At 40.5% G+C, this 27,679-nt stretch overlaps 1 protein-coding gene across 2 annotated transcripts in view; it reads left to right on the top strand.

Annotated features, from left to right (window-relative positions):
- Positions 1 to 10,630, top strand: part of MPDZ (multiple PDZ domain crumbs cell polarity complex component) — a 140,692-nt gene extending 130,062 nt beyond the window's left edge. Inside the window, exons 47-50 of one of the 2 annotated variants that reach the window (XM_081945779.1) lie at positions 3,005 to 3,128; positions 4,267 to 5,235; positions 9,516 to 9,602; positions 10,597 to 10,630. In XM_081945779.1, coding sequence (XP_081801905.1) covers positions 3,005 to 3,128; positions 4,267 to 4,413 — 271 coding nt within the window. In that variant the 3' untranslated portion in view covers positions 4,414 to 5,235; positions 9,516 to 9,602; positions 10,597 to 10,630. Of the gene's footprint in view, positions 1 to 3,004; positions 3,129 to 4,266; positions 7,742 to 7,861; positions 7,981 to 9,515; positions 9,603 to 10,596 lie in introns of those variants that run through there. The other variant, XM_081945780.1, reaches the window with a different exon arrangement.
- Positions 10,631 to 27,679: the final 17,049 nt, after the last annotated feature.

Here is a 27,679-nt window from a genome sequence, read left to right as displayed (position 1 = left end):
TTTATTAAACAAAGTTTTATTGGTTTTTTTGGTGTTTTACAAAAAGGAAAAGGTATGGGGAAAGTTACAAATTGTGGCAGCCGCAAACTGTGGTAGGTATACCCCCCCTCCAGACTCATGGTGTACATTTGCATAACATTCAAATATTACATAATAACATATAGTCAGTGTGATAGGTTCATTAATAATTTCAGTCAGTTTGTGTCATGTGAATTTTCTTATTATTTGTGTGATCTGAGCTTTCTTGATGTCGCCCCATCTCCCCCCGTTGGCAGTGCTCTGGCCCCTCCCGTGTCTTGTACATCTACTGGGATTTCTTCTGGTTTTTCTAGAAGTAATTTATTTTTTTCCATAAAGGCCTGCGCCTCTATGGGTGAATTAATTCTGACTCTTGTCTCCTCCCAGAATATTAACATACCTTCAGGCAGCAACCAACGAAACCACACCCCCATCTGGTATAATTTATTCGCCAGTTGCGAATAATATTTTCTTTTCTCCCTCACTTTCTTGGGGATCTGTTTCAGTCTCCATCACATTTTGAAACCTAAGATAAAAAGACATTCTCTCAAACTCTATTTTCATTTGTTGGGTGTCAAGCTCTTTGTTTCCCTTCTGCACACCCTCCACCCCCCCCCCTCATCTCAGCCGCCCCCTGCTCCACTAGATCCAGTCTCTGTGAGTTCTTATTAATTTTTTCCTGGTTCCCTCTAATTTCTTCTTTCATGTCTTTTAGCTGTTTCTTTATTTCCTCTTGTCCCTGTAGAATTTGCTGAAACATTTGTTGAAACTCCAAGTCCATAGTTTTAGCTTGTTTAAAGGCTGTCAATGTTGATTGGGTGCTTGGACTTGAGGTTGCAGATGTCGGGGCAGAGGCAGCAAAGCCAGCCTTTCCATGAGGTGGTCTTTTAGATGTCATTGTTAGTGATAAAGGGTCCAGTCAATATAGAGAGGGATCAATCAGAGTAGTAGAACAGCCAAGGGAGTCCGGGGGGTAGAGAGACCAGGCAGAAGGGAACTCTCTAATCACCCTGGCAGTGAACAGATGTTTTTCACTCCAGAAAGTTCAAAAGCAAACAATCCACAAGAGAATTATCCAAATAGCACGGAGACAAAGACCGGAAGCCTGAAGCTAAGAGGTGGAGTCAAGTTCAGCTTTCATGAAGACAACGGAAGTGTGCCATCTTGGCATGATCTGTTTTTGACAAACCCATGTTGGCTTTTGGCTATTACTTTGTTTACTTCTAGGTGTTCGTTATAATTCGTTGCTTGATTATCTTTTCCAGAATCTTTCCTGGTATTGAGGTCAGGCTAATAGGTCTATTGTTTCCTGGATCTATTTTTTTTCCTTTTTTTGAAGATGGGAACCACATCAGCTCTTTTCCACTCCTCTGGCAGTTCCCCGGTGTTCCAGGATTTCTGAAAGATATAGTTCATTGGTTCTGAAATCTCTTCTGCCAGTTCTTTTAGAACCCTGGGGTGTAATCCATCCAGTCCTGGTGATTTGAACTTGTCTAGGGTAGACAGGTGCCCATTTACCATTTTCTTCCCTATTTCAATTTGTGTTCCTAATCTGATTTTTGTGGTGCTGTTTTTGTGTTATCCCTTTGTGTAAAGACAGTTGCAAAAAATGAGTTAAATAGTTCTGTTTTCTCCCTGTTGCTTGTCACCTTGCCACTTTCTCCTAGCAATGGACCAATTGTTTCCTTAACTTTTTTCTTGTTTTTAACATGTTAGAAGAAGCTTTTTTGTTATTTTTTACTTTGTGGCAAGCCTTTCTTCATTGGGAGCCTTAGCTTTCCTTACTTCATCTTTATAGGCTCGGGCTATTTGCTGATATTCTGCCTTAGTTATGTCCCCCTCTTTCCACTTTTTATACTTAACTTTTTTGTCTTTCAATTTGTCAGAGAGTTCTTTATGCAGCCATGCTGGTTTCTTTTGGGAGCTGTTATTTTTCTTCTTCATTGGTATTGTGCTAGACTGAGCTTTTGTAATCTCATTTTTCAAAATTTCCCAAGCTTCTTGAGTTGTTTTCCTCTTGAGGATTCTCATCCATGGAATTCTTCCCAAGCTCTCTCTAAGTTTATTGAAATTAGCTCTCTTAAAATCCAAGACTGTAGTTTGACTTGGTTCTACTACTTGTGTTTGCATCTTGTTGAATTCCAATATTGCATGGTCACTTGCCCCAAGGGTTCCTGTGGCTTCAACACCTTCTATCATTTCCTCTCTGTTACTGAGAATTAAATCCAATATGGCTGATACCCTTGTTCCCTTCTCTAATTTTTGGGAAACAAATTTGTCCGCTAGGTTCATTAGGAACCTGTTGGATTTTCCACTTGGTGCAGAGTTTGTTTCCCAGTTGATGTTGGGGTAGTTAAAATCCCCCATTACCATTGTGTGCTTCCTACATATCTTAGTTAGCTGACTAGCAAAAAGTTCATCTACTTCCTCTGCTTGGTTGGTTGGCCTGTAGTATAGACCTATGGCAATGTCACCCCCCCCCCAAATCTTTAATATTGACCCAAATTCATTCAAGATAATTCTCATCATTGTTGTGCTCTATTTCTGTAGAGATGTAGTTATTTCTTATATTTAGTGCAACTCCACCTCCTCTTTTATTTGGTCTATTTCTTTTAAATAATTTAAATCCTTCTAGCTTTATGTTCCATTTGTGGGTTTCATCCTACCAAGTTGTTTGATGCTCCTTTGTTTTGGTGAACATAACAAAAATATGCCATTGAAAGGGTTTAATACAGAATGCTGGTAATAAGTAGTAATGGAGGAGGAAGAGTAGATGAGAATGGTCAGCCCAAATCAGTTCATTGCAATATGAAGATGTCTTCATTAAAGGTTATTTACTGGTGCACATATATAATTCTAGAAATGTATAATGCAATGTTTAGTTTGCAAGATACATATGTATCCTAGACAATCAAGAATGTTTAATGGATCAATTGATAAAGTGAGCAGAACAGTGAGACAACTTGTGTGTGTGTGTGTGTTATAGGCCCCCTCAATACAAAACCATCACACTGGATCGAGGACCTGATGGCTTGGGCTTTAGCATTGTAGGTGGATATGGAAGTCCTCATGGAGATCTGCCCATTTACGTTAAGACCGTGTTTGCAAAGGTAAGAACTTGATACCAAATTCATTTGCTAACTAGTTATTGTGTTTTAAATCCAGACATATATGTACTTCGACATGGTCCTTTCTGTCTTCTCTAAAATATTGATTATGTGCCACCATCAAGTCTGTGTTGATCCTTAATAAACATATAGATAATCTAAAACGATTGGTAGATGAGCAGAAGGCAAACCATTGCCTTCAAGTGGGATTGGTGTGACCAAAGGCGCAAAGTATTATACAATCCAAACCATCTAGAATAGACGTTTTCACCCCTTTTCATCTCATAGCATGCATTTCACAGGCAGGACTTTCAGGTAGCAACATCCCAGGTGCTGGGAAGGAGAAATAGAGATGGCTCACCTGTGGTGATGTCATTGGAGATGGGGGTTCTGGCTGAGACGTACACCTGTAGACTCCTTGCCGTGTACCAGTGTGTGCCACATTGTTTCAAAACTGCTGATCTATAAAGTATGAGATGTCTCACCTCTAGCTCTTACCTTGCTTTAGTGTCTTGTTAACTTTGTCCTGCATATCTTGCACTACATGTGTGATGCACTGACATGAATGCCTGATGGGAACAAAAAGAAAAAAGACAGAAATTTTGATAATGCCTCCTATTTCACTATCTGTAGTTTAGTACAGGACGCTGTTATCTCTGTAAATCTCATGCATCTAATATTTGTATACTCCAAGGCCTCCTTTCATTTTTGTGCATCCTGGAATCGCACACACACATCCTAGATTTTTTATTATTCAGCATTTGTCCACAAATAAAAAGATTTGCATTAAAGTAACCATAGGAAATGCCCTATAGTTTTCTCTGCTACAAGACATTGTTTAATGCAAGAGGACTCTAATAAAGAAATATTTGAGGTGAACAAGATCACAAGTTGTAAGAATGGAATACTGGGTACTTAAAACCTTAATTCCTGATTTTTGTCTTCATGCAAAAGCAGCCCATTGTTACAAAAGAACCCCATTGTAACAAAAATTCCCATGGTATATGAATTATATTGGTTGGGGTCAGTCCAATGGTAAAGCCAAAACCAAAGAAAAGACATTATGGTGTAGCCAGTGGCTTAAGTTGGACACCCTCTATGTAACTCTGTAAAATAAAATCTGTTTCTTTAAACATTGCAGGGCGCAGCAGCAGAAGATGGGCGCCTTAAAAGAGGAGATCAGATCATTGCAGTCAATGGGCAGAGCTTGGAAGGGGTCACCCACGAGGAAGCTGTCGCTCTTCTAAAAAGAACAAAAGGAACTGTGACTTTGACTGTTCTCTCATAAGTCCTGTCTCCAAAGATGAGATGGGAGTTTGTTTATTGGCTTGCCAGGCTGTTTTTAATCAAGGGGGGAAATAACGAATGGTCTTATTTTTATCCACAGTTATACATACCATTGAATTACGGAGATTGGCTTCTGTAGGATAAGAAAGTGACAAAATTTGAAAGCCATAATAATCAAATGTGTGGTATGATAAAACTGGTGGTGCATGTTGTGTGATTGTTGAGGGATTTGTAATGGGGAATTCTGGAACTCTGTAATCTCTGGAAGACACAAAGATTTGGCTATTGGTTAGCCAGGGTTAACTTAAAGCTCTCAAACGTATATATTCATTTGATTCAATTTTATTAATATCCCTGTGCCCAACATGAGATCTGAAACAAACTGTTTTCTGGAATAATAGTGCTTAAGAAGAAAACTTTTTTTAAAAAAAAGAAGGAAAGAAAAGGAAGGAAGGAAAGAAGGAAGGAAGGAAAGAAAGAAAAAAAGAAAGTTAGTTTCCTGATCCTTCATAGAACTATTAAACTGAATTGATCTTCATGTTTTTTCTTAATAGAGACATTTCGTTCGGAGACAGGACATATGTGGTGGTAACGCCTACCTGTTGCAGAGTCCCACAGAATAGAATATTGTTTCTCTTCTTTCTTTGTGGGGTCATCAGCAATGATAAGCAAACCTTTTACAGTCAAGACTACAAATTGCCTTTCATCAACATCTCATTTTCATAAATGACCCTAAGAATTATTGATGGAAAAATCGATCCCAAATTCTGGCTTCTAAAAACACATTTTAATATTTCCAGTGCTTGGTTGCAACAAAAAGAAAGTGAGAGCTTGACCCACTGATTTTAAACCACCTAATTAAAAATATGATGATATTTAACTTAGAATATTTGGTAGCTTTTCATAACAGCTTAGTAAAAAGTGGTTTCAAGCTGTTCTCATAACAGCAAACAAAGACACATATCTGACATCCTTCTTCCTAGACTTTGAAGGCTGTATAACTGCAGAAGACAACCACTGTTTTCCATACAGATAGTCCTCAACTTACTACCACAATTGAGCCCAAAATTTCTGTTGCTAAGTGAGACATTTGTTAAGTGAGTTTGCCACATTTTATGACCTTTCTTGCCTCGGTTGCTGAGTGAATCACTGCAGTTGATAGGATAGTAACTTGGTTGCTAAGTGAACCCGATTTCTCCATTGGCTTTGCTTGTCAAAAGGTTGCAAAAGACGATCACATCACCTTGGAACACAGCAATGGTCATAAGTATGAAGCAGTTCCCAAGCATCTGAATTTTTATCACATGATCATGGGGATGCTGGAAATGTAATGGGGGAAAACGGTCTTAAGACACTTTTTTCAGTGCCGTTGTAACTTTGAACAGTCACTAAGTGAATTGTTGTAAGTTGAGGACTACCTGTATTTTCCTGCAGTTCTCTAGAGTTGGGTAATCCTTTGAGCTGACTTATTAGGAGCTTGTTTTCTGTTCTTGTCCCAAAGTCTGTGAGTTTTACTGTACAAATATAAGCCAGAATTTTTTGGGTCACAGACCACCCAGTGAATTTCTTGCGATCGACTTCTATCGCCCATAGAATCACAATGCTAAACGTCGGTAGTGAATTAGAGTAAACATGATTTTTGTGTCTTAAAGCAAATAAGCAATAAAACAGGTGTTAATGCCCTATGGTTGGCTTAACCTCCTCCATTTCACACACACACACACACACACACACACACACACACACACACATGCACATACAGAGACACACAGAGGTTTTAAGATGCCAAAGCGAGACCCAGCCTTCTATTATTATTTTCAATGATACCTTTATCCAATGTTTGCAAGTCTTTGGAAGCTTAGAAAACCAATGCACATACACACAGACAAACAAACAGCAAGTTAAAGCAAGAGAATGACACACACACACACACTTCAACATTTACCTTGTTCACTTCTCTCTTTTCTCGTGAGAACCACTGATTTCAAATTAATGACATTGGGTTAAGGTAGAGACGCATATTAAGTCCTCCTTCGGTCTATCCTTGCCTTATATTCTTACAGGTAGTCCTTGTTTAGCGACTAACTGCCTTGTATAGCAATGGGTTTCGGTTATGACACTGATGAAAAAGTAATTTTATGACCAGTCCTTGCATTTACAATGTTTTCAAGACTGTAAAGCAAACAAAGGCTGAAGTACAATCATAAGCACAGTTTCTGTTTCACTTAGCGACCGCTTCACTTAATGAACATTGTGGGTCTCTGTTGTGACTACTAAACCAGGCGACCTGTTTTCTTCTGTTATGACAGTTTGTAAATTGTGCAATAGTTCAGCAGGATTTGAAAAATGTAGTTGAAAATATAATTACTGCCACTAGTTAGGAATAGAAAAAAAATGAGAAAGCCAACAAGGGGAAATTAATTTTAATTTAGTTTAGGGTTTGGTTTTTTTTTTTGAGAGTTTGTTTGGCTATGTTCTGTCTGTGCCTGCTGCTTTTATGTGCTAATTACTGACCTTCTGGAAAATATTGTTCCTTATAACTATATTTTTTTCTTTATTTATATGGGAATAAATACCTCATTAAAAGACCTACTAACATTAATGGGGACAATGTATTAGAATGTCCCTTTTTCCAAATTAGCATGTTGGGATGTAAACGTATTTATATTAACTTTTTTATTTTGTTTGTGTTAACATTTTAAGTCTATATCCCTGGGATCTGCATGTTAAAAATACCCAAAGAATACCACTGGGATGTTAAAGGAAAATGAAGAAAAATATCAATTTACAAGAAGATGGTAGGATTATAGAACATAAGGATTGGATGGGCCTTCGAGATCATCCAGTCCAACCATCTGTTTGGTTCAGGACTTCCTACTATTATACTTCATGCAATAGCTCATTCAAACATACCAAATGAATACTGAAAAAGCAGCCAATTCTAAGCATAGTTTATTTTTCTAAAACTCCTAAATGAAACACTAGTTACAGTCCTGTGTTCAAGTACCTGAAAAAAAATTGCATTATGGCTTATATATATGGAGTATTTTTGTATCGTTGTTCTCTGGTTCTTGGAAAGGTGCGTAAATCAGAGCGTGAAGGGAAAAAATCTGAAAGAATGATGGAGCAGGGATTTTTTTCCCCCTCAAGCCAAAAACCCGAAAGCATTCAAATGAGGCTGTCAGGGTTCGAAGTAATAGAAGCCATAGGAAGCAAAACTCCAAAGCAGATGGATTCCTCAAAGAATAGCTTCTTTGGATTTATCATATTGGCACAGATCTGGTGAAAACTGACTTAGAAGGTTCCCATGGTTTTCATCTAATTCAGGGGTGTCCAAACTTGGGAACTTTAAGACTTGTGGACTTCAACTCCCAGAATTCTGGGAGTTGAAGTCCACAAGTCTTAAAGTTCCCAAGTTTGGACACCCCTGATCTAATTAAAAGTAAAAGGTTTTCCCTCAACCCCAAATAATCAGTCACATGGGCCAATCAAGACACTGTCTGGTTGCCTGGGGACCTCACCCCTCCTTCCTTGGGCCATATGTGAGAACGTCCTTGGTTCCCAAGAGAAAGTATTTTATTGTGGCTACAAAACCCCAGCAATCTCTATCCCATCCCTCAGCTCCAGTGTGGCAGCACTGAAGCTCCAAGATGGCTTCAGTCAGGTCAGCTTCACGGTTAAAAGAGGCTACAAGTAAAACAGGATAGCATTTTGCAGAGTAATTAATGTCTTTCCTCCATTGTCTTACTAATTTCTCCCTCCCTCCATTTCAAGAGGCCCAGTCTTCAGGAAACCATATAAGCCAGGGATCCTATTGGCAACTTTAAGATTTGTGGATTTCTGGGAGAATTCTGGGAGTTGAAGACTGCAAGTTTTAAAGTTGCCAAGGTTGGAGACCCCTGATGTAAGCTATTAGCTATTTCATAATTGCTGCTGATTGAATGATAGAGTCCATTTCAACCTAAGCAAAACTGATTTAGAAAAACTATGAAAGAAGATACCAGTACAGGTAGCCCTCTACTTACAACCACAACAATTGTTTCCAGACTTTCCATTCCAAAGAAAGGTAGTTGTTAAGTGAGTTGCAGCGGATTTTACCTTTTTTTTTTTGCCACAGTTAAGTGAATCCCAGAGTCATTAAGCAAATCCAGCTTTCCGCATTGACTTTTGCCCTCTGGGAAGGTCACACAAATGACAATCACCTGACCCTGGAATGTTGCAACTGCGTTGTACACACATGCCGGTTGCCGAGCACCCAAATTTTGATCATGTGACCACGGGGGGGGGGGGCAGTGATGGTCATGCATGATGACCAGTCGTACCTCACTTCTTTCAGCGCCCTCATAACTTTGGACAGTCACTAAATGAATGTTTGTAAGTGGAGGACTGTAACATTTTCAGAATAAGCGTCTTTCAGGTGGATTTTAGAAAGCAAAAATTCAGGAGGGGTTTAGTGGCACCTTTTCACGCTCAGCATGTTTATAAAAAGGCACAAGCATCTGATGATGCAGCCGCTGATGAGGGGACCAATAATTCACGAAATTGTACGCCTTTTCATGAAGTGTATTGGTCTGAAAAGGGGCTATCAAGACACTTTGATTTTGGGCTACCAAAGACTAACACAGCTATTCTCATACAGTGTCTTAGAATGGTAGTAATTCAGTGCAGTTTGGTTCAACAAAAATTCTTGATATCATTAGTTGACATTCAGACATATAGAGAAAAAGCTTCCATCAGTTACAATTTATTGGCAATCTCTGTTGGATTCTAGTCCTGTATGCATTAACAGTGTTGTAGAACAGGGTGTCCAAAATTGAGACGTACGGATTTCAATGCTTAGAATTTGCCAGCCAGCCATGCTTGCTAGGGAATTTTGAGAGTGAAGAAGTCCTAAAGTTGCCAGGATCGGATACCCCTGGGTGTAGAGCATGTGATACCTACGTGCAACCACTTAAAACCTCCTCTATATTTGTAACAGATGTAGTGTACAGATATTTTATTATTTTTAAAAAGTTTTTTCTCTGCAGTATTAGCTTGATAAATGTGAAGTTATTTGTGGTAAACAAATAAAAGGTTAAACGTATCCATGTTTTGTTTTTTTAGGTCTCGACTTTCTCTCTGTCAATCATGTATGATTTCATTTCATTGTGTGATCTATATTCCAACTTTTCACCACAACCAGCTTGTGAGGTATCGCCACAAACGAGCATTCATGGCTGAAGTGGAGTAGAGTGCATATCTGCTCCAGATTAACTATAACATCACACTGGCTTTGTGAACAAATTCTGCTTCCTAAGAACTAAGTCAAAATCATTTGATCTCATTTACTCAGAGTCCTCTGAGATATGTGGATATCAACTTGACAAAGCCAGTGCAATGAATTACTTCCCTGCATCTCAGGCTTTTTAATCTTCAAAATCTATGCACAATACAAAAGAAAGGTAGAATAAACGTAGTTTCAGGCTTTAAATACCTTTCAGAGTATAAGACGCACCAAGATTTTGAAGAGGCAAATTTTAAAAAAAAAATTTGCACTCTGCAGACCTCCCAAAAATGGACTGTTTTTTGCCAAAACGGGCCTGTTTCCCCCCCCCCCAAAAAAAAGCATGAATAGCCTTTAGGAGGCTTGAAGAGTGCTCTGGGGGTGGGTGGGCAAAAACGAGCAAAAAACAGCCTATTTTTTGCTCATTTCTGCCCTACCCAGCTCCCAGAAGCACTCTATAAGCCTCCCAAAGGCTGCACGGCCATTTTGATGAAGGGTGCAGGGTTTCGGGAGGCAAAAAATGCTATATTCAGTGTATAAGACGCACCCAGATTTTCAGCCTCTTAGTTTTGAGGGAAAAATGTGTCTTATACTCCGAAAAATACGGTACCTGAAGATTGTGGGCACCTTGGTGCTCACTAAACTTGACGGTTTTCTTGCAGATGTTTCATTACCAAATTAGATAACATCATCAGTGCTAGGATGAAGTGCAGTTTGCTCTTATTTTTATACTAGCTGAAAACCCGGCAATGCCCAGATATTTATTTATCCCAATCCTGTATTAGACAGGAAAAGGAATGAATTATATGCATAGTGTCAAATCAAAATAATTTTATTTACAGGTGTTTAGAATAATCAAAGCCTTGTTGAAAATGTCTGCACCAAACATAATTTCTAATGTTGGATTTTCCCCCTTACCAGAGGGAGCCCCCTTGTAGAGTACTGTGAAGCTATTACCATGGCAACTCCACTGCAGTATAAACCATTTGAAGGCACAAGAGGCTGTATTGTAACAGAACAACCCCCCACCAAGAGGCGTTAGGGTGTTCTTACCCCCACAGTGTTTGTTTCCAGAGAGTAAGTCATCTGTATACCAAGTTTGGTTGAAATTGTCTCAGGCGTTCCAGAGTTATGCTGGAACACACACACACACACACACACACACACACACACGGGGGGGAGAGAGAGAGAGAGAGAGAGAGAGACATTTTTACACCCTGAGGGTGTTAGGGGTGTCTTACCCCCACAGTATTTGTTTCCAGAGAATAAGTCATCTGTATACCAAGTTTGGTTGAAATTGTCTCAGGCGTTCCAGAGTTATGCTGGAACACACACACACACACACACACACACGGGGGGGGGGGGGGGAGAGAGAGAGAGAGAGAGAGAGAGACATTTTTACACCCTGAGGGTGTTAGGGGTGTCTTACCCCCACAGTATTTGTTTCCAGAGAATAAGTCATCTGTATGCCAAGTTTGGTTGAAATTGAGACGTTCCAGAGTTGTTATGCTGGAATCTACACACTCCCATACCCATTTTTATACATATAGAAAGGTACTAGTGTCTTACCCTTACAATGTTTGTGGTTTCTTGATTTGCATATTGTTTACTTCTTGATTGTTGGGGTAGTTAGTGTTAATTAGATGCCCAAGAAAAGCACTTAAGTTCAGAGACCACCAAGGATTTCACAGTTCCACCTTGAACTACAAATACTCTCTTCTGAAGATAGCATTGCCATATTCACAAGTCACTAAAGACCAGTTCTCATGTGGCAGCCAAGCACATATTTCAGAATTAATTGGTGTGGGATCAGTTTTAATTTCAATGACATCAGGAGGTCCATGGTGGTTGCGTATGGTTAAAAAAAAGTCATCCCCTCTCTGTTACTTTGCAGAGATGGAATTAGCTTCTCAATTGTAGCTGTTTCATAGCTTTGCTGTAGCCCAGATGCCCTAAATTTGAGAGAACACGCTGGAGCTATTGATAGAGACATTTAGAATATTTGGTAACTAATTTCTGTTGCCTGGGAAAGGCAAACGTATAAAACTCAGCCAGCCAGCTATGATGCTTGAGATAAATTGGATTAAAATGGAATTTTAAAAATGAAATAAAAATGACAGAACAACTGCATTATCTTTGGGAGGGGAGCATCCCAAAAGATAAAAACTGGAAAATGACACCTGAAACACAACTGCAGATCCTGCCTTCAATTTCAACATACCCTTTTTCCCTGTGCAAGGCAGAACAGGTAACAGGTTTTCAATGTTTTCCTGAAGTCCATGATTGACAAACCTAGCCCGGTCTCTGTCAGGAGGGGATTTCCAAAGAATTGGAATTGTCCTGCATGATGGGTGACCTTCAGATATTATGGTTCCCTTTATGAATGTAAAACAGATATGATGCTTTTCTACAACTCTCATGGATCTCTCGAGCAGAATTTCCAAGCCATACATAATACTTTTAGTGATCTTTAAACATTTGAAACTGCTCCAAATCTCTCTGAATCACCAAGCAAAACTACAAGCGGATTTGATTTAACAATCCACTAACTGCTAGTACACAATTCAACATTTTTAACTATGTTTATCTGCCAGTGGGAACCTGCAGCTTTGCCTACCAGTCCTTTCTGCTGTTCCTGGAACCTCAAACAGAGATGTGTTCTGACCTAGGCTTCCTCAACAGCACGAAGCCGAGTCCTCGTCCCGATAAACTCTTTTTTATTTAAATTACAGTGAATTCCTCTCCAGCAAAGTCTTTCCTCTCCCACAGTCTTTCAAGATAGTTCACTATTACCGACCTCTATCAGACTTGGAGAGTGGCCAGGCCGATATCTTTCAGATCCCAAAATACTTGGCAAGAATGCAGGAATGAACTAATTGTTTCCTGCAAACACCCTTCCCCCTTTGCTCCTCTTTTATTCCCTATGGGAGGGACCATTTACCGTCTACCCGTGGCCTTACTCCCAAGTTGACCCTTGTTCCTTAGGTGTTCCCTTTGTCTGGAACTCTGCACGTGCACACACTGGGAACGGGCTCCAGCTGTTTTTCTGCCTCACTCCAAAGGCAGTTGATAACTGTCAGATGCCCTGACCCAATCTCTGCCTCTGATGTAGAGCACTTGTCAGAGCCTTCCCCAGACTCCAGGACTGGCCCATGTTCCTCCCCAACCTCCTCACTGTCCGAATCTGCTGCCAGCTCCACTGGCTGCTGGCTGGCCACAACAAAATGCTATAAATGCAGAAGCTGAGCAATTAGAAAACAATGAGCCAGCAGTTAGAACATTGGAGCATCTGGCATATAAACTGGCACTGTTTTGGCAAACACGAATCTCAGAATTAGCTGGTTTGGACAATTAAATTACCAAACCTGTGTGGAAATTCTAAAAATCAACCAATTTTGCTGCTGCTGCTTAAATGATACAACTTGACTACTCCCAAGTGATTTCTTTTAAATCTTATCTAAAAATAATCTCAGCCAAAATTTCTGTGTGGTTCTGTTCTGTCCCATGATTCCAATGAATATGCAGATTCAGGCTTGGCTGTCTGCCACAACTAATTACATAGATAAAGCCACCCCTTGGCTAGGAGCCTAGAAAGCTATCTTCAAGAAACCAAGATTAAATTTACGGAATGCTTTCTAAATGGCTAGTAAAATGGATTGTTGTTTCCTGCAAAGATTCCCCTCCCGTCGCTCCACCTATAAACTCTTTGCGAGGGGCCACAACCTTAGCCAGCTGTCCCTACTTCCTTCTATGACGTCTTCTCCACAGCTGTTCCTTTCTCCTCTCAAATCTACGCATATGCACATCAGGGACAACCTCCCTCTGTTCCTCTTCACTGCTCCCTGACTCAGATGCCACCTGGTGGCCAACAGGCCTCTCTAGTTCCTGCTCTGACTCCAAACACCCTCCAGAGTCTTCCTCATCCTCCAGAGCAGTCCCATAATGGTCTGAGCTGTTAGAGCCCACCAACAGCTCAGCCGGCCGCTGCTGGGCCACAACAGGTTCTAATTAGTAATTTATATTTGTTGCATTTTAAGGGGAAAATCTCACGTTCTGTTATCCAAATCATATCACAAACTTCTGGAGATTGTCACACTAGTTTTATTTCTATGTGTATCTTCAGTTGCACCTTTAAAGTGGCGATTACAGTAACATCACTGTACAAGTACATCCAGTGACTTGTACTATGCACACATGAGTGTTTATAAAGATTTTCAGTTGTCCAAATCATGGTTGTCTCAAAGATGCTTTTTCCTAAAGGCAGCTGGAGTATTTTTTTTTCCTTGAGGAAGAAGTCTTTTCACTTTCCATCCAAGGAGGTTCATCAGTACACACCGATCTTTTTGTTTTGCATGTGCCAAACAGTCTTTTAATGTGTGCTGCACTGAATGTATAAGCCCAGGATGGGTCTCCTACCATTTCTACTGTGAACTTTACTTGGGGGTAGGGGTGTCTTCTGAGCTTCCTCATAAAGCCAAATATTAGAGGGATGATGGGCAAAATCACTACTGCAGTTTCCTGCATGTGGCATTTGTATACGAAATGATTGTACTGCTGATTTAGATCTGATGTATCCCAAATCTTGCAAAATATTCCCCCAGATCCCAAGGATTGTCTATCAATTGTCTCTTCCCCTCTGCCAATGTGTCTCTGGCCTTCAGTTTGCGAGATTTGATTGCCTCTCATGACATGAAAGATTAACATGGATGTTAAACTCAAGACTCATGGAGCGCTTATATCTGCCCTGCAAGGATGCCCTGGTAACAGCGAAGGACTGGTCCGTGATGCCTCTGCCAGTGTAAATGGAGTTTGGGAGGGCCCTGTTTTCTCTGGCAGAGCTTTGCAAGCTGTCACAGATGGAAATGGAGCTCACGAGGGCCGTATTTTCATTGGCAGAGGTTGCAGGAGGTCCTTGCAGCCAGAAATGGAGCTCGGGAGCCTGTTTTCACTGGCAGAGCACTCGGGCCGCCATAGGTTGCCTCAACATGTGACATCAATAATAATTTAATAATTAATAATAATAATAATAATTTATTAAATTTCTAGACCGCCCCCTCTCCCCGGAGGGACTCGGGGCAGTGTACAGGAATAAATTTAAAATATACAAACAAACATACACATAGGTAAAAATCAATTAAACAACCCCTGTACAATTTATAAAAATTAAAAAACAGACCTTAAAACCAATCTTAAAAATTTAGAAATAGAACTGAGGTGGGATAGGTGGAATTAGGCCAAGCCGGCTAGTTGGAATAGGTGGGTTTTAAGTTTCTGATGGAAGGAGCGGAGATCTGACGGAAGGAGCGGAGATCAAGCTACCCATTCCTCCTGGACACCCCCCCCCCTGAGGTCAAACACAACCCTGATGCGGCCCTCAATGAAATTGAGTTTGACACCCTTGGAGTAGAAGCTTCAAACAACAACCAAGGGGTGGGTTGCTCCCGGAATTATTGCCGGTTCAGCGGCACGTGCACATTTGTTCATAAACAGATCTGTGCATGCACAAAATGTTCAAAAATTAAATTTGTGCAATGAAAATTGTTCTGCCCATGCGCAGAACCAAAAATCAAGATGGTGCCGCTGTAGGAGAACTGGTTCGGGGGCATGGCAGGCAGCGACCCAGGCCGCCAAACCACTACTGGCTCAGCAGAACCGGTAGGAACCCACCACTGAACAGAACGTACCCACACTAAATTCAGTCCTTGATGTGGGTTAGTTGATTTCCTCCCTGAATGTCTGTAATAGTCCCAAAAAATCCATTGAAACCCCTTGTGGGAGAGAGAACATGGAGATTATATGGGCTTGTAAGGGAATGCAGAGACAAAACTTGGACATCTTACTACAAAACAAGAGCCATCAGGAACTATCAGGATAAGAGTGTGTGGATTTTAAGTCCCCTCTCTTGCTTCCAGCAATAATCAGAGCTTGTAGCTCCACAATCATTATTATCCATTCAATGATCTTAGGATGTGTAGAATGATAGGAGAATCTTACAGTCTTGCAGCAGAGAGTGGCTTGTTATTGCTTCCCCCCCCTCTCTTTATGATATGCCTATTAGCTTTTCCCCCTTCCTTTTGCTTACATGCATTTCGAGACAGGCAGAAATTCTAATCTTCCAGTAGGTGACAGGAGACAGATATGAAGTATACCTGGGGGAATAAACAGCCTTTTAAAGAGTATATTCAACAACAGGAAAGGAAATCTTAAAATCATTAATTGAGCATGTGTTTTTTTTAATACCGGCACTAGAGAGCAGTAGAGAATCAGACTGATTTTCTATGGCTTGTATTTATTTATTTATTTATTTATTTATTTCTTAGCGCTTATAGACCGCCCCCTCTCCCGAAAGGGACTCGGTATTGATTTTTAAAAGGAAAATAAATCGTAGATTGTGCTTACTTTGGCTTATGACATTGTTTATGCAACAAAGCAATAAAAAGCACAAAGCGGCATAAGGATATTTTGCTCTATCCTGGTTTCTAGATAGTCAGTCTTATCCCTTGCCTAAATGCTGCGGGAAATTGCCAACTTCTGGGCCTAAAAGATGAGCTTTACAAGTCCCAAATTCTTCAGGAGCTTTGGCTTCAATCTAAAATTCCAGCTCAGGGATGTTAAAATTGAAAATGTCTGTCTAAAACACTCTCCTGAACATCCTTCTGATCCAAAATATGTAGACGTGAGAGCCAGGGCAGGTTGTCACATAAGAGATGGTTCATCCAACACCAGAGATGCATTTCCTATATGTGATCATCATCAATGCCCCCGTCACAGCCATTTATCTCTCCATGATCCTCAGAAGCCCATACCTGATTATGTTTACACTCAAAAGCTCAGGGGGGCTAGTATTGAATTAATTGGAAACCAGAAAATTGCCACAATCTAGATCAGGGGTCTCCAAACTTGGAACTTTAAGACTTGTGGTCTTCAACTTACAGAATTTCTCAGTCAGGCAATTGAAATCCCTAAAAATGTTTAGGGATTTTCTACTTTTAGAAAATGTTTCTCCATACTGCTAACCAGAAAACTGTGTGCATGGATCTATCTATCTATCTATCTATCTATCTATCTATCTATCTATCTATCTATCTATCTATCTATCTATCTATCTATCTATCATCTATCTATCTATCTATCTATCTATCTATCTATCTATCTATCTTTCTTTCTTTCTTTCTTTCTTTCTTTCTTTCCTTCTTTCTTTCTTTTTTCTTTTTCTTCCTTCCTTCCCTTTCCCTTCCTTCCTTCCTTCCTTCCTTCCTTTTTCTTTCCATTAAAGTTATATTCCCCCCCCCCCCAATCTTGCTATCAAGTGACTCTGGGCAAGTTACAGCAAAATAAAACATTAAAATGATAAATATTAACATTAAAATCAACACAAATTAGCCAAGGAAGGAACCAAGATACAATGGGCTGGAGTTGGTATCTTTTAATCTTCTAACCACTTCCAGTATGCCATCATTGGGACCCAGAATAATGGGCAGTCAGGTTTTAAGGCCCTTCTAAAGACCAAGAAGACTGGGGGGCGGGGGCGGATCTCATCTCAAGTGTGATGAGGTTCCAGAGGAAGGGCCCCGTGGCAGAAAGGCTCTTTTCCTGGACCCTGCCAGTTGGATTTCCTTGAACGGTGAGATCTGGGGTGGGCCAATCTCATCCGGATGAGACAGTTTCTCAGGAAACCTGGACCCATGCCATAAGGGGTTTTAAAGGTGGTAATTAACACCTTGAATTGGACCTGGAAGCAAACCTGCAATGATATATTTCTGAACCAGGCCTTGAATGCAACTCAAAGGATATCTTTTTATCTCCAAGAACTCATGGCAACATTTGCGGAATATCTCCCCTTGGCTTATACTGCAACAGCATTCTGAGACTATTGTGAGAGAGATTAGCATCAAATTATCCAGTGAGCTTCATGACTGAGTGGACACCCAGTTTCCTCTCACCCACTTCTACATCTTTACCTCTGTATTACATTGACTCTCAGGTATTGTGAACATCAGCTCTCCATCATAGTCATAATAATGAATGGTGAAAGATGATGAATCAAAGTATAGCTGGTTGGGTTAAAAGTTGTAAGGGGTAACCTTCAAGAATCAGTTCTTGTATTAGATGTGAAAGAAGCCTTGAAGGGTTAGGTTAATTTCCTTCAGGGTTTATCATCTTATTTACAGCCTCAAAGCGAAATCTATTTCATTTGGGCCAAGGTTTTCAGCATTGACGTGAAATTGTATTATGAAATTTCCTAACTGGGAGATGCTCAATGTTTGATGTAAGATAAGGGCTATATCAATTTTATAACCAACCAACTCAGAATTTCCCAACATTTCTGGATTTGCAAACCAGTGGAGTGAGGAGGATGGTTCTGTGTGAGTGGCCGGAAAACGCACACATGCCTGCCATTCACACAAATGGAGCGTGCACATATGCTTGCCCACTGCTCGTGTAAGTAAGGATATGCATATGCACATACTTGTTAGCAATTTCTATCGCCCGGTTGCAATCTCCTCACAGCCCACTAGTGGGCCACAGCCCACAGGTTGGGGACTCCTGAACTAACTACCCGTATTTATTCGAGTATAACGCGCAAAATTTTCTACCAAAAAAAGAAATCAAAGTGTGGGTGCGCATTATAAACGAGGGCTGGGGTGGGGTGGCAGTGGCGGTCGGTCCATTGAGGGCGCAGGCGAATTGTAAATTGTAAATTTCCGGACTGCAGCCTCGATCCCGGCCTCAGGCTGCACCGCGCCATGTTCAGTAGTCGCAACTCAGCTGCCTGCCGCCTTTCCCCTCCTTTGTCTCCCAGCTGGGGCGGCCCGCCACCGAGTTGCGACTATTGCCGCCGCTGCTGCCACCGTTCACAGGACCCGCCTGTCACCCTCTTCCTCCAGTCGGCAGGAGGAAGAGGGTGAGAGGCGGGTCCTGTGAACGGCGGCAGCAGTGGCGGCAATAGTCATGGCCGCACGTGTTCAACAACGTTTTTTTGTCAATTACAATGCTTGGTGTGAAACAAAATTTTATACCGATTTTTAATCGAAAATTAGGGGGTGCGCGTTACACACGTGTGCGCGTTATACTCGAATAAATACGGTAACTAAATGTCCCAGTTACATTAAGGAATATTAGAGTTATCAGTTTGCATTTGTACAGGCCTGGAAAGATGTTCTGTTTCCATTGAAAAATAATATAACCTGATTCTAAGATATTGACCTGTAATTATGCGGTTCTATCATACAGATGCAACAGTATGCAGATCTGTTTAAATAAACCTCCTTATTCAGACTGTATAGAAGCTTTTTAATTGAAAGAAATAAATCCTACAGAGTAGTCCATAATAGAATTTTGATGTTTTGACCCACACATAGTTATATAAATATATCTGATTGCTTACCAATTTAGCTTCAAAATCCAAACTGGATCACTTTCTCCACTTCTACTTTCCCTGTGTATTTTCTATAACGTGGGAGGAATATTATTTACATGATAAAAAGGCAATGTGCAAAGGGAAGAACTGATAACCTACTTTTCCCTGGACCGAAGGAAGTTAATGATCTATCTTTTATTCCCTGCACTGTTGCTTCCCCTGTAGCTGGGACTGAAAAAATGTGTGCTAAGTCAACATACAGTGTTCACGCATGAATAATCAATAGTAAGCTATTCACAGCTAACTTGTTGTATTCACTGGAATCAGAGTACAAGTTCAAACAAGATCAAGGCAAAAAGTTGTGTGTGTGTGGGGGGAAATCAGGCGGCAATTCTCTACATTGAGTAAATTCTGAGACAAAAAAGATTTATATTCTTACCCATCAGGAACAGATTCCATAATAGCGTATTTTCAGCCATGACAGTTATTGAATAAATCTAATCAGTCTTCTAGAAAGAGCCACATCCTTAATATATGATGGCAATGAACACATTTCCAGCTTCAGGAAATCAGCAATTTGCAACATTTTTGGGATCCAGGGCACCCTCTTAAAAAAAAATTGCCAGAAATGTCAGGAGATGTTGACATTTCACAATAGTTTAGAGGTTTAATGCAATAATGATTTGACCAGATTGTGGGATTTTGTCCATTATTTTTCCAGGGGTTTCAAGTTTTTTTTCAGCAACAAGGTTGACGATTTTGGAGTGAGTTTGTTTGTTTGTTTGTTTATTTATTTATTTATTTATTTATTTATTTATTTATTTATTTATTTATTTATTTATTTATTTATTTATTTATTTATTTATTTATTTATTTATTTATTTATTTATTTATTTATTTATTTATTTATTTATTTATTTATTTATTTATTTATTTATTTATATTTGGTGCTTCTAGACCGCCCCCTCTCCCAGAAGGGACTCCCAGAAGGGAGTTAACATGCATTCTAATACTGTTGTTGCTGATCTGCCTAATCACAACCAAAGGATTTCCAGTTTATTGCCTGTTCATGCGATCAATTTTATTACTGATCAACATATGTCTAGAATTGAAGTGTTCCCATCCAAGAACAAACAGTATTCCATCCCAATTCTCTTCAGCTCCATAGCTATTTGGTGTGGGGGATATAAGATGGAGAGGACCGGTGCAGACATCCAAATATAGGTAGTTCTAGATAGTTCTAATACCTACAGTTCATTTAGTGACAGTTCAAAGTTACACTGGTACTAAAAAGAAAGTAATTTATGAGTTCACAGTTATGTTTGTTTCAGCATCCCCATGGTCATCTGATCATAAATCAGAAGCATGGCAATGGAGTCAGACTCATGATAATTGCAGTGTCCCAGTGTCATGTGATCCACCTTTTGCAACCTTCTGACAATGAAGAAGCCAGGTTCACGTAATAACCGTCTTACTAACTCAACAACAGGAATGACTCCCTTAACAACTTTGGCAAGAAAGTCATAAAGTGGGGCAAAACTCAGTTAACAACCATCTTGCTTAGCAACAGACATTTTGGACTCAATTGTGGTCATAAATTGAGGACTGTCTGTACAAGTAATACTCGGTTAACGACTACTTGTTCAGCAACTATTTGAAGTTATGATGGTGCTGGACAAATGGTGGTTGTGACCAGTTCTCAAAATTCTGGTCTTCCCAGCACCCTCAAAGTCACATGATCATGAACTTGCCCCCTCGCTCACGCCTACAATGGTTGCAGTGTCCCAAAGTCATTTGATCACAATTTTACCAATTTCCCTGCCAGCTTTCCCACGAGCAAGTCAATGGGGAAACCAGCAGGGAATGTCACAAGTTACTTGGTTAATTCTCCCTTACCCATATTCCCTGCCTTAGACCTTCTGCCCTTGCGCTGCCCCAGCCACCCACATCCTGTCCCAGTGCCTTGTTGCATGCCTTGCCTTTCCAGTCACTCATGTACCCTCTCCATCAACTTGTGCATTCTTGCACAACCTCGCCTATCCAGAAGCAATTACCCCAAGTCCCACTTGCTTGTATTGAATGCTGGGGAATTCTGGGAGTTGAAGTCTGCGCATCTTAAAGCTACCAAGTTTGAAAAATACCGCTATAAAGTTATAAATTTGCTTCCCTCTTCCCTTTTTAAATTCTAGAGTGTACAATATTCAGCCCGAATGTTGACAGCATTGTGATGAACGGAGTTAAACCTTTGTCCCATGCTGATCTGGCTTTGCATCTCCCCGTTTACACCCTGAAATTAAAACTGCCAAAACGAATTGGTTTGGTTTCATCCGTGCGCTTTAAAGTAAGAGAGAACTGCAGGGTCAAAACACTTGGATGCTCTGCATAAGCAGGTAACTAAATTGTAACTAATTTCATTTGGGAGTAAATGAAGTATGGCTGGCAAAGCAGTTTGTGCAAAATGCCAACCGAAAAGACAATAAAAATCACAGAAAAGCAGATTTGCCAGAGGTATAGCCCAGCAATTTATTTTTCACTGGAGCAGAACACAGGGTGGTTTATTCTCTTTCAGAAGCAAACTTTAATGGCATGAAAGCAAAGGCACTGGGGGGAAAATCCTGATCAAAATCAGCTCAAAGACCTGTGGTTATTCATTAAACTGGGAAATGGCTCTGTTAAAAATAATGTAGTGTTATAGAAAATATTATTTACCGAGAGAAGAATTTTGCAGTCCCAGCAATGGAGAACAACTGCAATGAGCTTTGAATTGGTATAATTCTGATAGAGAACATTCTGAGATTTTGTCCATAGCTCTCACACTTAAAGAGTTAACTTGTCCATTGTAACATAAAATACTGCTGGTTTACTGTCAGTTAGTCACATTTTATGGTCTCAAGATATTGTATTGAAGTTCATATCCAAAAGGGAAACCAAACAATGCTTGCTTGTTTCAGGAAGAGAGAGACAGAGACAAAGACAGAGAAAAGCAAACACGCACACACGCACACACATGGGGGGGGGACAGAGACAGAGAGAGAAAGAGAGAGAGAAACAGAGGGAGGGAGGGAGAGAGAGAGAGAGAGAAAGAGACAGCAAGAGAGAGAGAGAGAGAGAGAGAGAGAGACTCTTCTGGAGAGGAAGCAATAATGCAGGATCCATTGGTATCCACTGAATGATATCCTTTCTTGGACATTGAGAAGCAAAATTATCACAGTTCACCAAAGCACCCAAGAGCAATGCACAGTCCCAAAGTCACCTATCTTTGGTCTACAATGAAGTCTAACTTCACAAAGTGTCCATAAGAAATTCATTCACAGTTGTAATAAACGTAAGCAGAAAAGTAAGCAACAAAGATGATTAAGGTGTCAGGTCTGCAGTCATATTCCTTTTAGGATCTTTGGCTTGCCACAAGCTCTCTCTTTCTTTGCTATGCTGTTTCGTTAGTGGGGTAATTGGGAGGGGGAACAGTAAGCAGTAGAACTGTAGAATGTATTGTCAAAATAAAGCATTCCTTTCTAGAAGCCCCAGGTCATTCTTTGTCTCTGCACCTCTGCCCCCGACCTGAATTAGATGGGTGGAAATACTAGCGTGACAGAGGACGAATGGATCATGTGATGGACTTGTAGGTGGGGGACAAGGTCATGAACTTTCAACTTTCAACCCCAGGAAGCTTTCAGTTTCGGGTTTTCCACAGATTGTACCAACATGTCTCTCTTATTAAATTGGAACTTTGATGAAAGCTATGCCTTGTACTCTGATTTAATTCTGGATGATAGTTGGAATGCTGACAAAACTTTCTTGGATTTGCCAATTTCTACAGGCAGTTTATTCTGACTTTTGTGGAAATTGCCCTCCCATTGACGGAGCTATTACAAACGGGGCCTTCCCCAACGAAGCCAAAAGCAAACCAACCCTTGAAGTGGACAATGGACCACCCCTTCCTTCCCCATTTCGGGTACTTGGAGCTTGGCTTGAAAGGCGAAGGGATGCATGGCTGGACAAATGGGTGCCTACAATAAAGTGGGAGGACGGTGTGAGGAAATTAATTATTGGCTTTGGACCATTACCACAGGTGGAGCCAAAAGGCAACCCAGTAATAATTGAACTCAACTGCAAGCTAAAACATATAAAGAACAGTTGCAGAAAGTGGGTATGTCTAGTCTGATGAAAAAAAAGACTAGAGGTGACATGATAACACTGTTCCAATATCTAAAGGACTGCCACAAATAAGAGGAAGTCAATCTATTCTTCAAAGCACCTGAAGGCAGGACAAGAAGCAATGGGTGGAAACTAATCAAGGAGAGAACCAACCTAGAAACAAGGAGAAATTTCCTGGCAGTTAACAATCAGTGGAACAACTTGCATTCAGAAGTTGTGGTGCTCCATCGCTGGACATTTTTAAGAAAAGATTGGACAGAATGGTATAGGGTGTCCTACTTGAGCAGGGTGTTGGACTAGAAGATCTCCAACATCCCTTCCAACTCTCTTATTCTGTTCTGTTCTCTGGCAGATGGAGGGCAGAGAGAGGGAGAGAGGGAGAGAGCAGCCACTTCTCCATGACCAGCCCTTCATTTAACTATTCATCTGTAGAAAGTCAGCACCTACCCCCCCCCCTCCGAAGAATGAAATATTTGGGGAAATCTTAAAAAAGGCAGAATATTATATTTCCCTAAATGAGAAATGGAGAAAATCTCTTTTTTTAAAAAGGCAGGAAGCAGCCCCAGTCTCCTTGCCCCCAAGCAGAAACTGAGGAGGCAGCTTTCAGAAATGCAGATTTGGTAATCCATTCAAGGCAGGATATTTTGAAACTCCTTGGCAGAATGGTAGGATTAGAAGCAGCCTCCCCCTCCCCCTAAGATGCAACACAGGACGAAAGTCATTAGATACAATAGTAATTGCTCAACTCCCTTTCAGAACACAAGTCCCTTCATTGCGTAACCCCCAAGCAATCCAGACTTCAACAAATTAGCTTAGACAAACACCTAGGACTTGCATTTTTTCTTTTGCCAATAGAGGCAGCTATGACCCCTATATGACCCCATAGGAATCTGACAACAGCCAATAAATACTTGTCCTTGCACAGGAACAGGAAGCTCAAATACAAAGGCCCAAAGGTGGCATAATCCCCCCTCTCCACTCTCAACTTCATTTTCTCAGCTGCCCCAGAACCACAAATGCACATGGTTCTGCTTCATCAATAAACCATCTTTCCAATCAGCCTCCATGTTTCCAGTGTCTTTCTCGTAGCTTGGAACTAAACCAGATAGCCATTTCTTCCAAAACAAGCAGGGATGAATGCAGCCCTTCTGTTTCTAGATCTGTAAAGACCAGGTTGCTAGAGGAAAGAGCTTGTTTACTAATTTGTGAGTCTGTAGCTCTCATTAAGCATTGATTAAGCTGCTGAGCACTTCCTGGCCATCAGCAGAGCCTGGGCCCTAGGCAATTATCAGCCACTCAATAGGTGATTCCCACATGGCTAGAAAACATCCTTTCAAGAAGCGGAAATGCCAGAGCTCCATGGGGGTCTCTGACAGAGAGAGAGAGAAATCATTTTAGAAGGGAGAAATACATCGGCAGTCATCATGCAGTATTACTAATCATTCTTTAATTGCACAAAAGCAAAGGGAAAACTGGAGCTAGTTCTTTTTTTAAACAGTTTCTGTAAGTTTTCAGTTTGTTTCAGATATTTGTGCTGTTGGTTCCAGTTTTTTGCTGGATAATCTCTTTCTCATCCCTGCAACGTCTGCCTTAAATGTAGGACAGGAGGAACATTTCGGCTTATCTTGCCTTAATAAACCCCAGTTAAAATTTGAAAAGCTCTCTTCTCCCTGCTGTTTTAATCTCCACCCTCCCCCAAATAAAGCAATAGCAGACCTTGCCAATATATCTATTGCCAAATCTGTTGTTGAATTGAATCTTCTATCTCTGAATGGCTCAAACAGAGTCGATTGGCCCTTAAACCCCAAATTCAGATGGATTCATGCCCTCTTTGACTCTTAGCCTTCACTTTCATCACATGAGGACTGATCTTCACGGACCTATTAGTCTTTGCTTGCTTCATCTTGCAGATGCAAGGTGGTATTTTTAATTGAATGGTTTAACACAGAACAGTAACTGCACTGATACAAGTTCTGAAGCCACAGTCAGAAATTTAACCTCAAAGTAAAAGTGACTCAACTAGACTGACCTACTTTGCCAACAGAATAACCTACATTTAAAAAGTAAGGTAAAAAATCACTCCATATAATTCTGAAGAACATTATCCGCTTGTTTCTTATTTTAATGTGCATAAAAGTCAGCCATTTAAAGAATCATTTAATGTGATGCAAAACGAGACCATTTATTTGTATGAAAGGCAGAATTTAATCTTGGGTGACTTCCTCACCACCATAAAATTTTATTTCTGTATCTCTTAAGAACTAACCAACCAATTCCTCCTTACTAAATATTTCAAGTTTTGACAACCCACAGAGCCATTATTATTTTTGTCTTAGTCTACTTTGACCTTAGCTGCAGAAAAGTCAGGGCTCTCCTCTGCCATTTTAATATAAAAAACCCATTAGGACTATAGTATAAACCTAACAAAGAGATACGGTGGTTCAGTGGCTAAGATGCTGAGCTTGTCAATCAGAAAGGTCAGCAGTTTGGCAGTTTGAATCCCTAGCGCTGCGTAATGGAGTGAGCTCCCGTTACTTGTCCCAGCTTCTGCCAACCTAGCAGTTTGAAAGCATGTAAAAATACAGGTAAGAAAAATAGGAACTACCTTTGGTGGGAAGGTAACAGTGCCTTCAGCGTTTAGTTATGCTGGCCACATGACCACGGAGACGTCAGTGGACAGCTCTGGGTCTTCGGCTTTGAAACAGAGATAATAAGTACTGCCTCCCTAAAGTCGGGAATAACTAGCACATATGTGTGAGGGGAACCTTATAAACCTAGCGACTACTTCACACAATTTTACAAAAATAAAGACACCTCCACTAAATGGAAAAAAATATTATTTTCTTTGAATGTGTATTTTAAAGACTCTTTTTCAATGTATATTTTATTTTCTTCTTCTCCTATGAGTTATTCAAAGAACCAGTGACTGATGGATTAAAGTCCCATTAGGAAAGAATCACTAAGAATTATAGGTCTGATCTATACCACACTGGGCAACAAATGAAGGATGTCATTATATTTAATAATCCTACATCAGTGGTTCTTGATCTGAGGACCCCTGGGAGGCATGATGTCATCATAGGGGGTCTAAGAAGGCTTGAAGAAATATTATGATTTTAATCCTGAATGAAGTCTTGGGCGTCTATGGCCACAAAATATATTTAAAGCAGGTCAATAGTGAAGAAAAAGGTGAGAACCAGTGGTGGGATTCAAAAATTTGTACTACTTGTTCTGTGGGCGTGGCTTGGTGGGCGTGGCAGGGGAAGGATACTGCAAAATCCCCATTCCCTCCCGATCAGCTGGGACTCGGGAGGCAGGGAATAGATGGGGGTGGGGCCAGTCAAAGGTGGTATTTGCCGGTTCTCCAAACTACTCAAAATTTCTGCTACCGGTTCTCCAGTATTCTACCACCTCTGGTGAGAACCTCTGTCCTACATTATTCAAATTGAAAATGAAGCACATACACCCACATACCAACCCTTCTTGCATACAAAGAACCCAAAAACAAGCTTCTAGCTCAGTTTAATCCTTGTAAACTTAAACTTAAAATGAGTTCTGTATATTGCAGAAATGATAAGTCCCCCCAGTTGCATCCTGGTGTGTGTGTGGTATCATCCATCTCCCACCACATTGTATTCTTTCCTGGGGTCTTAGTGCAGAGTTAGATCAAGCATATACTCTTTACCTCTGTAATTTATTTTCAGCAATTCTTAATGGTGTGTTTTGTTCAGGTTCCTCAATGTTAACCAGTTGTTCTTTGCCCCTTCAGAATGCTGTACTCTTTGGCAGGTAAGCCATATCCCTAGATTCAAAGCAAACAGACTGAAGTTGCTTTTACTCAGTATGATTAAATCAAACAATATAGGTTTGAAGTAGGTTAGGAAAGCATTAATTTCTCCTGACAGCAAAATTGACTCAACAACAATCCTAAACCTGCACCCATCCAAAACTTCACATGCAAGGTTTGTAAATAACACAGAAATGTAATGTTAAGAACAATGAGCCTGCAGCCTGGCCAGTTTAACACTTTCACCCATGAAAACCATCAAAGGGGACCAAGCAAATGATGATGATAATGATGATGATGATGATGATGATGATAATAATACAGATGAGAAAGACGAGACAGTCGACCACTTGATCAGCGGGTGAAGCAAAATTTCACAAACTGACTACCTACAACGCCATGACTGCGTTGCTAAGATTATTCATTTGAAATTGTGCCAAAAGTTTGGATTTGAGTACAGCAAAAACCACTGGGACCATCAGGTTGAGAAGGTTTTAGAGAATGAGAAAGTCAAGATCTTGTGGGACTTCAGAGTTCAGACTGACAGGCACTTGGCCTACAACACACCTGACATAACAATAATTGAAAAGAAAAAAGTATGGTTCATTGACATTGCAATACCTGGTGATGCACGAATTGAAGATAGACAGCAAGAAAAAATCACAAAATACCAAGACTTGCAAATTGAAGTTGCCATGTCA

This window comes from Natrix helvetica (assembly GCF_964273705.1).
Source record: "Natrix helvetica genome assembly, chromosome: 2".
Taxonomy (NCBI): Eukaryota; Metazoa; Chordata; class Lepidosauria; order Squamata; family Natricidae; genus Natrix; species Natrix helvetica.
This window is presented reverse-complemented; position numbering and strand designations above follow the sequence as displayed.